This window comes from Melanotaenia boesemani, chromosome 4 (assembly GCF_017639745.1).
Source record: "Melanotaenia boesemani isolate fMelBoe1 chromosome 4, fMelBoe1.pri, whole genome shotgun sequence".
Classification (NCBI taxonomy): Eukaryota; Metazoa; Chordata; class Actinopteri; order Atheriniformes; family Melanotaeniidae; genus Melanotaenia; species Melanotaenia boesemani.
In genome coordinates this window covers 39,168,591-39,183,537 of record NC_055685.1, presented here as the reverse complement: position 1 = coordinate 39,183,537, position 14,947 = coordinate 39,168,591, and the positions used below count along the sequence as shown (strand labels likewise).

General features: G+C 46.1%; 1 protein-coding gene across 1 annotated transcript in view; it reads left to right on the top strand.

Annotated features, from left to right (window-relative positions):
* Positions 1-9,096, top strand: part of LOC121638505 (neuronal membrane glycoprotein M6-a-like) — a 43,622-nt gene extending 34,526 nt beyond the window's left edge. Inside the window, exons 5-7 of the mRNA XM_041983348.1 lie at positions 4,486-4,562; positions 4,644-4,709; positions 5,921-9,096. Coding sequence (XP_041839282.1) covers positions 4,486-4,562; positions 4,644-4,709; positions 5,921-6,073 — 296 coding nt within the window. The 3' untranslated portion in view covers positions 6,074-9,096. The remainder of the gene's footprint in view (positions 1-4,485; positions 4,563-4,643; positions 4,710-5,920) is intronic.
* The last annotated feature ends 5,851 nt before the right edge of the window (positions 9,097-14,947 follow it).

Here is a 14,947-nt window from a genome sequence, read left to right as displayed (position 1 = left end):
GATGGATGGATGGATGGATGGATGAGGGAGGGATGGATGGATGGATGGATGGATGGATGGATGGATGGATGGATGGAGGGAGGGATGGCAGACACTAACTCTACTTGTATTGACTGCAGGTTGGTGTATTTGGGTTTTTTTTCATGTTGTTCTAACATAAAAAAACAACATGAGCACATTGAAAACACGTGTTTTGTTTGTAAAAAGATCAGAAACTAAAACTGTGGTTCTAAGATCTGAACCACCATTCTGGTTTCTGGTATCTCTGATCATGTGATCAGATCCTCTTGCTGCATTTATCCCACTTTCAGTTCAAACCAGAGTCCCCATAACATGATGCAGCCACCACCGCGCTTCACTGTAGGAACTAGGAAGAACAGAAGTCTTTTATACCCAACCGCATCACATGGATAAGGCCACTTCCTGATTGGACAGTTTCTCTGACAGCTGTTTGTTGACAGCACTTTGAAACCTTCATGTTGGGATGATCTTAGCAGCATGGGTATGTTGGTATTTACCATCTGTACTGCACATGCAGATGAAGATATGTTGAAGAGAAACCGGACTGTAAGGAGCTCCTGAGATTAGACGAGGGATGAAAGCTCGGGACCAGATGGAGATCCAGCTTTTCAGCTGGTTTTGCTCCGATTGTTTGGTGCAGATCACTGGAGGAAGTTCACATTTCCTCCAATAATCTGCCCCAGCAGAATAATCAAAGAAAAGTTCATTTTCATGTAATTAAACCTGTGAACATGATCTAATCTGTAGTTCAGAGCTGGAGACAACATTTATCCTCACATACAACTGGAAATATTGGATTTTTATAAAACTCCATGTTATCTTAAAAATATATAACAGAAAAATAGCAAAAATATGAATAATAAACAAAATCTGAGAAGCTTTGAACACTTTGAAGCTTGATTGGTCTTCAGGGTGGATGTAACCATTTACTAGCCACCTGCTGCGGTCTGACCTGTTAGAAAAGTTTACAAGAGGAATCCTTTGTCCTTCGGAGACAGTTTTAAATAGGAACATGTTTCATAATAATCACATTAACCGTCAGACTTGAGGGCTGTCTCCATCTTGTGCCATAGAAACGGTGTCAGTGGGTCAGATTTCTCAGCATCCACCGATTACTGATGAAGCACATCCTCCAGCTTTTCCAGCAGGTTCGTGGTGCCTCACCAGAACAACAAATGGCAGACATGATGGAAAAATCTGCACAACAAGAAAAAAATAACCTGAGCTTCATGTTCTGTAACGACTGAAGAGCTCGGGTCAACATCGCAGACCCGAGAAGAGTTTCAGACCTCAGTAACTCTGTTAGTTATCAGCTGTGTGATCTGATGATGGAGGATGACACTGACTTACCTAAAAAACACAACTTATGGACAAAAACTGGAATAAAGACATTAGTTTTCATTCATGCAGAGACCTGAAGTAAGATCACCGTGTGCAACAGAACATCCAACACAGCAGCAGTGTCACTCAGTACAGATGACATCATAAATCCATAAAAGAGAAAACATGTCACATCTAATTTGACCTCACAACAACACAGACCTCCAGGAGTACACAGATGTCCTCACTGCCTACATCACCAAGTGCACTGATGATGTAACAGTACGCAAGACCATCACTGTTCGGGCCAATCAGAAGCCATGGCTGACAGGGGAGGTCCAGAGGCTGCTGAAGGCTGGGAATGCTGCCTTTAGAGCAGGAGATGAGGAGGACCTGAGGACAGCGAGGACCAACCGGTCATGCAGCATCAGAGAGGTGAAGAGGCTCCAGGAGGAAAGCTCATCGCTTCAGAGACAGACAGTCTGTGGTGAGTTATGCAGACCATCACGGACTACAACCCCCCCTGCAGACCTGTGACAGCTCCACCTCTCTGCTAAACGAGCTAAATGACTTCTTCGCTCATTTTGAGGCACACAACAGCTCACCTGCACAGAAGGCTCCACCCTCCTGGAGAACGGGTGTTGACGCTGTCCCTGGACAGTGTGAGGAGGACAATCAACAGGATCGATGCTCGCAAAGCTTCTGGTCCTGATAACATACCTGCTGAGAGAGCTCATGGATGTCTTCACGGACATCTTCAAGATCTCGCTGAGCCAGGCTGTCATCCCCACGTGCCTCAAAACCACCACCTTCAACCCTGTCCCGAAGAAGTCGTCACCCTCCTGTTTCCATGACTACTGTCCGGTAGCCCTCACTCACATTCTTATGAAGTGCTTCGAACGGCTAGTGTTGAAACACATAAAATCTGTCCTCCCAACCTCCCTGGACCCTTTCAGTTTGTGTATTGGTCCAGCCGCTCGACCCACGATGCCATCTCCACTGCCCTCCACACAGCCCTCACACATCTGAACTGAAAGACTGAAACTGGACCAGCTGGGAATTAACACCTCACTGTGCAACTGGGTGCTGGGTAAGGGTTACACCGTCACACAGCTCCAACCTCCTCATCCAGTCTGCAGATGACTCGACTGTGGTGGATCTCATCAGTAATGAGGATGAGCCAGACTACAGGAACGAGGTGGACCGCCTGGCCTTGTGGTGTGAACACAACAATCTCTCTGAATGTGGAGAAGATGAAGGAGATGGTTGTGGACTTCAGGAGACCACGCCTCCAGCATGCACCTCTGACCATCGATGGTGCTAAGGTGGAGAGAGTGAACAAGTTCCTGGTTGTGCACGTCACAGAGGACCTCTCCTGGACCATCAGCCCCACATCACTGGCCCAGGAAGCCAACCGGCACCTCTACTCCCTCCGCAACCTGAGGAAAGCAAGAGCCCCGCCCCCATCATGGGCACCTTCTACAGAGGCACCATCAAGAGCATCCTGACCAGCGGCATCACCGTGTGGTACGACGCCGGCTCCACATCCTGCAGGAAGGCCCTCCAACACATCATGGGAGCAGCCGAGAAGATCCTCGGTGCCTCCCTCCCCTCCCTGCAAACACCTCCACCTCTCCTCACCCGTAAAGCCCTCTGCATGGAGAGATACCTCACCCACACAGCTTCTTCATCCTGCTGCCATCAGGATAGAGCCTGCAGACCAGGAGAAGGACCAGGACCAGCAGACTGAGGGACAGCTTGGTCCACCAGGCTGTCAGGATGCGGAGCTCTCTCCCTGCTGTGCTTCCACACACCCTGGACTCTGACGCCCCTCCTCAGCACCTGAACTTTTTACCCCCTCAGGAACAAGAACAGCCACTTTAACCAGTTTAACTAGTTTAACCAGTTTAACCAGACCAGAAGCTGACTCAGTCTGCTTTGTTTGCACTGACTGTAATCTGCCTTGTCTATTCATTATCGTGTTTATTTGTTTAGTGATGGTTTGTTTTTATATTCTTGTATTTCATTACACCAGGGTTTGAGAGAATTTCAGTTCTGTTTGTCCTTTACGCTGCAGAACTGAAAACTTGTTATATGGATGCAAATGAAATCTACAGATTAATTCTACAAGTCAGCAAATAAAAGTCAGTGGGAAAGTTGGTGCTTGTAAAACTGTCTTAAATTTTCTAACTTGCAGAACTGATTCATACCTGTGTTTGATTTGTATCTGTACTTAATATTTATATACATATTACAAAACCATGTCTCTATTTGAGCTCCATAGAATCCAGTCAGATGAACAACGTGACCAAATGCATCAGGTTCCAGCAAATGTTTCCACTGAAAAGTGAGAAATAATGAAACTTTTCTCCGAAGTCTCACAGAGAAGCCTGCCCGGATAGCACCTATTTGGACTGAATCCGGGCCACTTCTGGCTCCGTTACGGCACTGGCAGGTGTTGCGTGGGCCAGAAGTGGACCAGATGTCAGTTGCCAGCCTGGCTTGGATTATGGCAAGTGAGCACATGTGGACCAGATGTGGTGGTGATGTGGCTGAGTTTCGGCTGCCAGACATTTACCACATTTTGTCAGGGCCAGATTTGGGCCATTTTTTGCTAGAATAGAATATTTCCCATAATTCATAGCAGGCTGTTCTGCAGATTGAGCTCCTGCACAAACACACAAACAGAAGATTTAGGCCCAGTTTATATGTTAAACAGATGAATATTCATAATAAAAAAGGGCATTAAAACATAAATTAAACAGGAATGTAACTTTATTTGCATCTTTTGGAGAAAACAACTCAACATACGGACATGAGGAGTGAATAAACTTTGACTAAAGGAGCTGATCAGCTGTCAGAAACTGGCTCATGTTGCCGACTGTTCTCAGCTCACTGCAGTGATCATCATTTAACATGATGTAATTTCAGCTCCGTCCACCATGTTATTCTCCAGGATGCTTCCTGTGGTGCTGCCATCTACTGTCCAACATGTCCAACTGCAGCCTGTCAGTAAACTCATCACGCCGTTTGCTCAGAGAAGGGAAGAAATCTGCAGGTTCAGAGGGAGCAGTGAGGCGTTCAAGGACTCTATCAGGAGGGTTTATTCCGCAGCTCTGTGTTGACAGTGTTTGTGTTCACCAGGAGCAGTAACCATCTCTGAGGAGAGGAAGGTGTGCACGGGATCTGAGAAGTTCTTCAAGATGTGTGAATCCAACGAGGTGAGAGGACGGCGTGCAGGTATGAAGGTTTGTGTGAAGCTGCTGCAGAGCCAGGAGTCACACCTGTGTGTTGTGTTCCAGCTGGACCTGACCTTCCACCTGTTTGTGTGTGCGCTGGCGGGAGCAGGAGCTGCTGTCATCGCCATGGTGAGAACAAATCTCCTCATCTGATTGGTTGAGAGCTTTGAGTTGCCATGGTTACCAAAAGAGCTAAAGAAGCTTTGAGCAGGAAGCAGAGAAATACCTGAATGAAAGTCTTCAGTTCATGAAGCCACACAGATGACTTTTCATTTTTTCCTTGGAGCTGTTGCTATAGCAACTGTTATGTGAATATATACACTACTTACAAATAGTTGAGGATATTCAACTTGTTGCAAAACATGTTTATATATATACAGCAGTAATAAATATATATATATATATAGTATGAAACATCCTCTAAAAGATGGTTTACTGCTATATGAAGAAAATGCAGTAAATAACAGACTTACAAACACTAAATCAGAGGTCTTCAACCTGCGGCTCCGGAGCAGCAAGGGGCTCTTTGGACCTTCCACAATGGTCCAGAGAACAAGAATAACTGAATAATTGTATTGAATTTCCACAACATAATGACACTAAAAGTACAAGTAATATATTTATTTTACCGATTTTTCTTGTCATTTGGTTGGAAACTTTGGAATTTTTTTTCTATTGAACAGTCATTTAGCAGACACATTTCTCCAAAGCGACTTACCTGTGAAGGTGGGCGGCCAGTAGCGTCAAGGGTCTTGTCTGAGGACCAAACTGGAAGGTGTTAATATTCATCCCCTGTGGGACTCAAACACGGGTTTTCAGCAGTTCACACAACTTTTCAGAACTATATATATATACATATATATACATATATATATGTATATATATATATATATATATACATATATATATCATACAAAATAGCATGTTCTTTACATAACAGAACATAAAGAGAAACAGTGGAAAGACAATCGTGTACAAAAATCATAATAAATTAAAATATTAACAGCAGAAGTCTGAATAGAGATGTTTTTAACCTGGAGATAAAAGTGTCTACATGTGGTGACAGTTTAATCTCCACAGGCAGTTTGTTCCACCTGTTTGCAGCATTACAGCGATCATGGATGGAAACTCCGGTCCTCGAAGGCCGCAGTCCTGCAGGTTTTACTTGTTTCCCAGTTCCAACAGTGCTGTTGAATCCATTTAATGTATCACCAGGTGTTTCTAACCTGGAACTGCTTCAGCCTGGAGGCTGATCCCTCCTCTGCTCTGCCTCCTTCCAGACCAGACAGGACTAAGTCATCCATTCCCCTCCTTCTCCTCTTCCTCCTCTTCCTTCTCAGGTCCACTTCCTGATGGCTCTGGCTGCTAACTGGGGTTATCTGAAGGATGCCAGCCGGATGCAGAAGTACGAGGACATCAAGTCAAAGGAGGAGCAGGAGCTGCACGACATCCACTCCACGCGCTCCAAAGAACGCCTCAATGCCTACACATAAACACACAGCCACCAGAAACGACACACACTTGCCTGTCAGACACACACACTCACACACAGCGTACACAACACACACACGATGCATTCAAATGTACAAATACAGACACGAGTAGGCAAATCTTAGACGATGGATAAATGATGAAGCACAGATGGCCTTGTCATCCTCGTGTCTGCAGCAGATCGTTGGCTCTGGTCTCCTCACGTTTTATTGACTTCTGCAGCTCCTGAAGGAGCTCTCGAAGCTTCAGTGATGCAAATATCTAAATGTACAACCTTCAAAACCTAAAAATGAGCAGAAAAATGAGCAAACCTTATTTTCTTACAGAAGTCTTTGCAAAAACCAGCAAGAAAAACCAAAAACAGTCGACCAGATCAACCCAAAGAACTGCTTCTGCTGCAGGCTGAACCAACGATCCACAGCAGACACGCCTACCTGTCCAGGTGTCTGTGACCTCATCATTTACCACCCCGCCCTCCCCAACTGCAGCACACACACCTCACTGGATTTCCACACACACACTGAGACATGTAGATGTGACTGAATGGTCGGTGTTGTTCGGTGGTGTCATGCTGTGTCGTGTCGTTTCACCACACTTTGATGACTGGTGTTGCAGAGAATTAAGGTCCCCCAGGAAATGTGTGCCTCCCAGGTACAAATGGGAAGCTTTGCCAACTTTTTCTCCCCTTCCTTCGCCTCCCCATCCTCTTCCTCTCCCAGTTTGATCAGCTGTTCCTCGTGGTCTCGTTCAAGGTTCATTTTTGCAAATAAAACAAACGTAAACCAGCGAAATGTTACGAAAATGAAACTTTAAGACAAAAAGCAGGATGGCGAGGAACCGATGAAGCAAACAGCTGATGAAGCAGGGCTCCCTCCTCATCCTCCTCCCCCTGATTGTATAAACTTGTGATTTGTCCTCGGAAACAGCACATCTTAGCAGCACAAAGTCTCCGTCATATTTTCATCAGTCTGTTTGTCCCACGTTTTTGGGGGTTTTTGACACATTTTTTTATTATTTATGTGTAATTTTAGCACCGAGGGTATTTAAACGGGCCGGGGTCGGGTTACGTCACATGTTCATGTTCCGAATCTGCGTTCAGTGGTTCTGCACACACATACAGACACACACACACACACACACGTACACACATACACACTAGTCACCCTGAAGGTTTCTGTCTGTTTTCATGTTTTTTACCAACAAGCCAGAATGTGACCAAACATTCTCCGTGAGTTGAGCTGGAAACGTCTCCGGTGGCAGATGATGAAGATGATGCACGAAGCTTCATCAGGGAGGAAGGGGTGGGAACAGCGGATCATAGCAGATGTGATGAGGAAGGCGTGGACGTCCAGCTAATAAGCTAAGAGTTCAGGACTCATTTGCTTTTCTTTGGTGTCTTATGTAACCATGTCCTCAGGTGCTTCTGAGCTGGATGCTGTAATCGAGTTATTTGGATCAGCTGTTCAGAAAACATGAGATCAGACTGGGATTTGGGATCGACGTTCCTAGATCCAGACGAGGAATTCTGGAGATGTTTTTCTGTTATCAGGGCTGTTGTCTGGCTTTCCGTTGGGTTTGTGAAGGTGAGGAGTCTCTATCTGCCAGTAGAGATGACTGAGAGGAATTTCTAGTGATGAAGATGGTGATTGAGTTTGATTTGATGAGACTACCAGCACACACACACACACACACACACACACTCCACCACCGCCATCACTCTGAGCCATAATTCTTTACTTTCCACCGATGACATCTCACTATTTTATTATCAACTTTTAATCTTTAAAACTTTTTAATGTGAAATCATTTAATTAGAAAAAAATTAAATGTGTTTTTTTCTTTTCATGTGGGCAGTATGAAGCACTGTACCTGCGTTAACTCTGTACAAAGATATACATATATGTGAAACAGTTGAGGTGAGCAGCCGGGAGGACGACTTCCTTTGGGTTACAGAGTCTGAGGAGGCCTGAGCGTCTGCTCCCTGCAGGCAGCTGCATTTACCGACACGTCCTGCAGCATCCGGCGGACGCTGCACGGCAGGACATGTGCTAGATGACCTGAAGATACAAACATAGATATGGAAAACCTCGGTTTTTTGCTATGGAATTGATGTAAATGACAGGATCTGATTAAAATAGCCTTTTCCCCACATATTAATGACCAAGAAGAAGGAAAGTCCTGCAGTTAAATGTTCATAATTGAGATGAGCCATGTTTAAAAGTCTCCAAACTGAGCGTTTCGGTTTGAATCTGCTGGTTTTGTGTTGTGTAAATGCAGCTGAATGAAAGAAAAGAAGAAAGTTGCAGGTGTGTGGACGCAGGGCGCCTCCAGACTCCGTTCTTGTCCAGGTGCGTCTCGGCTGCAAACAGTCAGTATTTTTAAGGGTCTAGTTTTACAGTAACAGTATTCTATCATTTCATTGCCTGACAATGGATGTCTTGTCAGTGTTTTTAACCTCAGATAAAAGAAAAAATAGTTTTTTGTGCACTTATTGACCATTGTGAGCTCTCTCTCTCTCTTATTCTTGGTGTGTAAGTGCATTGAGCTCCCCATTGCGGGACCTGTGTATAGTCTTGCAGCATTGGTTATAACCTGAAGAAATAATGATGAAAACGAATGAATTCATAATTATGAAGATAATCTTATTCTACATAAAAAAGACAGTGAATCTAGTTGTTGTTTGTGGCATGGTTATGCATTCAATGGTCATAATTTTAATGATTAAAATGAGAAAAAAAAATCATTCTTTTCCACTGGCGCTGTTCTGCTGTTTTCGTTTTAATTTCTCACTTTTCTGTGTGCAGTATTGCAGTTCCTGTTGCTAATGGTGTTGCTAAGCTAGCTTGCTTGCTCAGTTGTTTACCACCAGAGCAATATATTGTAGCAGTTTGACAAAATCGAGACGTAAACAAGAAATCCATTCCCTTAAATTTCCAGCATACAAGTGCATGACTCTGATTGCAAGTCTTAAGTGATATGATTATGGTGTTCTGTATTGTTTATCCTAATAAAGCGGATTTGCAGATGTGGTGTAATGTATTGCTCTGGCCACCCATCATCTCGCTCTCACCTCTGCTCACATCCTCCTCCTCTTCCTCCGCCTCTGGACGTTTAGGCTACATTCACACCTGATCCTCATGTGAGAACCTGAAAGGGACTCCTGCTCCATTTCAGGCCTTACTTAGCAGAGAGACAACACAGGGTAAAGCTTTGCCACGAGCAGTTTGCAGCACGGTTTCCAGCATGGAGGAATTAAAGCTACTTAAACCTCAGATTTCAGAAGCCCAGATCTATGTGAACACAGATCCGATTGAGATCTACAGGTGGAGCCGGATGGCTAAAAAGGTTTGGCCCAAATGTGGCCTTGACTTTCTGCGTTGACTAAATATGAGAGTAACAAGCCAAATGACCACCACACGTGGCCCACAAGGAAATCACCATAAGAAAGACTTATGGGACCACTTCCGACCCAAAAAATACTTTCCGTAATCCATGTCCAGGCTATCTGACATCTGGACAACATGTAGCCCACTGGAGGCTTGCTATAATCCAAGACAGGCTGGCAGCTTCTGGCTCACACAACACTTGCCAGTGCCGCAACTGAGCCGTAGGTGCCAAAAGTGGCCCGGATTTGGCCCAAACGTGTCTGCTATCTGGGGTGTAGATGTAGCCTAAACGGAGCTGAAGTCGGGGATTTCCAGCCTGGTTTCACAGAAAAAAAGAATTAATTTCAGAAGAGAAAACTTTGCTGATAAGAAACAGAAAAATCTGAAATTTTAGTCCTGGTCCAACATGTTTCCTGTTCAGCTGAAGCAGCTTCTCCAGGAAAAGGAAATTTTCATTTGTTCTATTCAATGTCTGAAACTTTCCACGACATCCGCAGAGGTTTTCCGTGATGTTTGCATCCCTGTCCAACCTCCCAACTCACACCTCACCGTCCGTTAAATGTGACGCCGCGGCCGGTTTGGAGTCATTGCTGAAAACCAGGAGGAGCCTGTTTCAGGTTTTGCTGTGTGAGGCTGTGAGCAGCTCGCTCTCCATTCGTTTCAGTCATCCACTGTCCTTGTGTGCATCACCCGTTCTGATCCATCGTCCTCTCTGTCTTACCCTCTGACCACGGCTGAACATGGACTCACGCTACCATTCCAGGATCCTGATGGGGATCCACAAACTGGCCATGTCAGCGTGAAAAAGCATGAATTATGAGAAAATCTGACTTCCCAGTTCCTGTTGTTGCAGCTGAGCGCTGAACGGCGGCCGGTTGATCAGGTCCTCTGTGCCTCAGTAACTTCAGTCCATCATGAACTGAACCACAGATCCAAAAGCTGATAATCACCTGTTTCAGATTCATGCACCGTGCAGGTTGGACATTTTGGACGTCGGAAGTTCTTTTTCTTTATTTTTGTTGTTTATTTTTTTCTGTTCTCCATAGTGTTGTAGTCTTTTTGTACTTCACTCTGGTTGCTTAGTAGCAGGCTTTATCTGATTCACTCCTCCATTTTTGTACATATCTGTGCCAACAGCTTGGGCAGACAGTGGTTTTTTTTATTTGTAAAGACATAAACTTGCTTGCATATATAAATAAAATGAAATAAGACACTTGTGTACTTGTTATAAAGTGAAAATTTGGAGTTTGTCTCTTTTTTTCCAGGATTTTACACAGTTCACACAGCAAAATATAACATGAAACACATGAAAGAAGTTTAATGCTGTAATGAATTTACAGCATTATTAATTTATACAGAAAAGATAACACTTCATCAGGACCACCTTCTAGTACCGGGTCCTCCTCTTCATCAGGACCACCTTCTAGCACCGGGTCGTCCTCTTCATCAGGACCACCTTCTAGTACCGGGTCGTCCTCTTCATCAGGACCACCTTCTAGCACCGGGTCGTCCTCTTCATCAGGACCACCTTCTAGTACCGGGTCCTCCTCTTCATCGGGACCACCTTCTAGCACCGGGTCGTCCTCTTCATCGGGACCGCCTTCTAGCACCGGGTCCTCCTCTTCATCGGGACCACCTTCTAGTACCGGGTCGTCCTCTTCATCGGGACCACCTTCTAGCACCGGGTCGTCCTCTTCATCGGGACCACCTTCTAGCACCGGGTCGTCCTCTTCATCGGGACCGCCTTCTAGTACCGGGTCGTCCTCTTCATCGGGACCGCCTTCTAGTACCGGGTCGTCCTCTTCATCAGGACCGCCTTCTAGTACCGGGTCGTCCTCTTCATCAGGTCCAGCTTCTAGTACCGGGTCGTCCTCTTCATCAGGACCGCCTTTTAGTACCGGGTCGTCCTCTCCATCAGGTCCACCTTCTAGTACCGGGTCCTCCTCTTCATCGGGACCACCTTCTAGTACCGGGTCGTCCTCTTCATCAGGACCGCCTTCTAGTACCGGGTCCTCCTCTTCATCAGGTCCACCTTCTAGTACCGGGTCGTCCTCTTCATCAGGTCCAGCTTCTAGTACCGGGTCGTCCTCTTCATCAGGACCGCCTTTTAGTACCGGGTCGTCCTCTCCATCAGGACCACCTTCTAGTACCGGGTCGTCCTCTTCATCGGGACCGCCTTCTAGTACCGGGTCGTCCTCTTCATCAGGACCACCTTCTAGTACCGGGTCGTCCTCTCCATCAGGACCGCCTTCTAGTACCAGGTCGTCCTCTTCATCGGGACCGCCTTCTAGTACCGGGTCGTCCTCTTCATCAGGACCACCTTCTAGTACCGGGTCGTCCTCTTCATCAGGACCGCCTTCTAGTACCGGTTCGTCCTCTTCATTGGGACCACCTTCTAGTACCGGTTCGTCCTCTTCATCAGGTCCAGCTTCTAGTACCAGGTCGTCCTCTTCATTGGGACCGCCTTCTAGTACCGGTTCGTCCTCTCCATCAGGTCCAGCTTCTAGTACCAGGTCGTCCTCTTCATCGGGACCGCCTTCTAGTACCGGGTCGTCCTCTTCATCAGGACCACCTTCTAGTACCGGTTCGTCCTCTTCATCAGGACCGCCTTCTAGTACCGGTTCGTCCTCTTCATCAGGTCCAGCTTCTAGTACGAGGTCGTCCTCTTCATCAGGACCGCCTTCTAGTACCGGGTCGTCCTCTTCATCAGGTCCAGCTTCTAGTACCGGGTCGTCCTCTTCATCAGGACCGCCTTCTAGTACCGGGTCGTCCTCTTCATCAGGACCGCCTTCTAGTACCGGGTCGTCCTCTCCATCAGGTCCACCTTCTAGTACCGGGTCGTCCTCTTCACCAGGTCCACCTTCTAGTACCAGGTCGTCCTCTTCATCAGGACCACCTTCTAGTACCGGGTCGTCTTCTTCATCGGGTCCACCTTCTAGTACCGGGTCGTCCTCTTCATCAGGACACCTTCTAGTACCAGGTCGTCCTCTTCATCAGGACCGCCTTCTAGTACCGGGTCGTCCTCTTTATCGGGTCCACCTTCTAGTACCAGGTCGTCCTCTTCATCGGGTCCACCTTTTAGTACCGGGTCGTCCTCTTCATCGGGTCCACCTTCTAGTACCGGGTCGTCCTCTTCATCGGGTCCACCTTCTAGTACCGGGTCGTCCTCTTCATCAGGTCCGCCTTCTAGTACCAGGTCGTCCTCTTCATCAGGTCCACCTTCTAGTACCGAGTCGTCCTCTTCATCGGGACCACCTTCTAGTACCGGGTCGTCCTCTCCATCAGGACCACCTTCTAGTACCGGGTCGGACCTTTTTAATCCTGGTGTGATAGATGAAGCAGGTGGTGGAAACCTTCCTCAGAGGTTTTCTCCATATTAACATGACAGCATCACACAGTTGCTGCAGGTTTGTCGGCTGCATCCATGATGAGAATCTCCCGTTCCACCACATCCCAAAGCTGCTCTACTGGACTGAGATCTGGTGGCTGTGGAGGCCGTTGGAGTCCAGTGAACTCATCGTCATGTTCTAGAAAGCAGGTGGAGATGATCTGAGCTTTGTGACATGGTGCATTATCCTGCTGGAAGTAGCATCAGAAGATGCTCCACTGTGGTCATAAAGGGATGGACATGGTCAGCAACAATACTCAGGTAGGCTGTGCTGGTTAAACCAGGCCACGTTGGTACTAAGGGACCCAAAGTGGGCCAAGAAAATCTCCCCCCACCATTACACCAGCAGCAGCCTGAAGCGTTGATCCAAGGCAGGATGGATCCATGTTTTCATGATGTTTCCAGCAGATTCTGAGCCAGAAAAAAAATACCTAATCGTACCTTTATGGGTACAAAGCTTGTCACTAGGGTGGAACCCTCAAACTGTTGCTGGTAAACCTAAACAGAGGGTACGTGTTTAAAATCATGTTTAGGTTTGACTGGAGAAACTGTGGGAACAGTGGGAGCGCCAACTCAGGTTATAGAAACACTGGAGTAAATAAAAGTTTTTTAAGATTGCTAATATTTTCCATAAAATCAGGTTGTCGAGATAATTCAGAGTATGATCTTTGGAAAAAGCGGTAAAATGGCATATTTTGCTATTTTAAGAGGAATAACAGGGAAAATTATATTTAGAAAGTTAGCACTAAAATGTGTAACAGGATTGCAATGAAAACATCATAAGAGGCGTAAACACCTTTCATTAAAATAATTTATTGAGAAACATTCAATTAAAAGCCAGAGTAAAAAGTAAACTTCATTAGAGCTGACAACTGTATCCTGATCATAACACCAACACAGCGACGTCAGCCTGAAGATTTATTTTCAATCTGTTTGGCTCCATCTAGTGGACCAAAACGGAGTTTATATTTTTTTAAAAAGACAAAGAAAAAGAAAGGTTTGATGTAAAAAATCATCCTTATCCACCTAAAGCAGCGGTGTCCAGCTCTTGTCCTGATATTTCCTGATCCAACATACCTGATTTAAATTAAATGACTCTCCTCTGCAGCTTGTTCTGCCCAAACATGTTGACCCATTAATCTGGTTGTGATGCAGTGGGAAACATCCAAAACCTGCAGGACAGCGGCCCTCCGGCAATTTTAAATAATTTATTACAAAAGCAAAAGAAAAAATTGACAAATCTGTGGAAATTAATACAAAATGAGGAGTAGATATTTAAGTTTTTTGTTTCTTTAATACACATATGCACATAGCATTGGGCCCAGAAATATTGGAACAATGTCACAGTTTTCATGATTTGGACCCTGCAGGCCATCCACACTGGGTTAGAATAAAACAACTGAGATGTAAATGAAATGCAGACTTTTAGGTTTAATTAAAAAATATTGTATAAAGCCTTTAGGAATTGTAGCCATTTCTATGCAAAATTTCCTCGTTTCAGGGGCTCAAAAGTAATTATACAATGTAAATAAAATGTTCCTTTTTAATACTTTCTTGAGCATCCATTACAGACAACGACTGCCTGAAGTCCGGAAACCCACGAACGTCACCAACGCCGGCTTTCCCCCTGAAGTCCGTAACCCACGAACGTCACCAACGCCGGCTTTCCCCCTGAAGTCCGGAAACCCACGAACGTCACCAACGCCGGCTTTCCCCCTGAAGTCCGGAAACCCACGAACGTCACCAACGCCGGCTTTCCCCCTGAAGTCCGTAACCCACGAACGTCACCAACGTCGGCTTTCCCCCTGAAGTCCGGAAACCCACGAACGTCACCAACGCCGGCTTTCCCCCTGAAGTCCGGAAACCCACGAACGTCACCAACGCCGGCTTTCCCCCTGAAGTCCATAACCCACGAACGTCACCAACGCCGGTTTTCCCCCTGAAGTCCGGAAACCGACGAACGTCACCAACGCCGGCTTTCCCCCTGAAGTCCGTAACCCACGAACGTCACCAACGCCGGTTTTCCCCCTGAAGTCCGGAAACCCACGAACGTCACCAACGCCGGCTTTCCCCCTGAAGTCCGTAACCCACGAACGTCACCA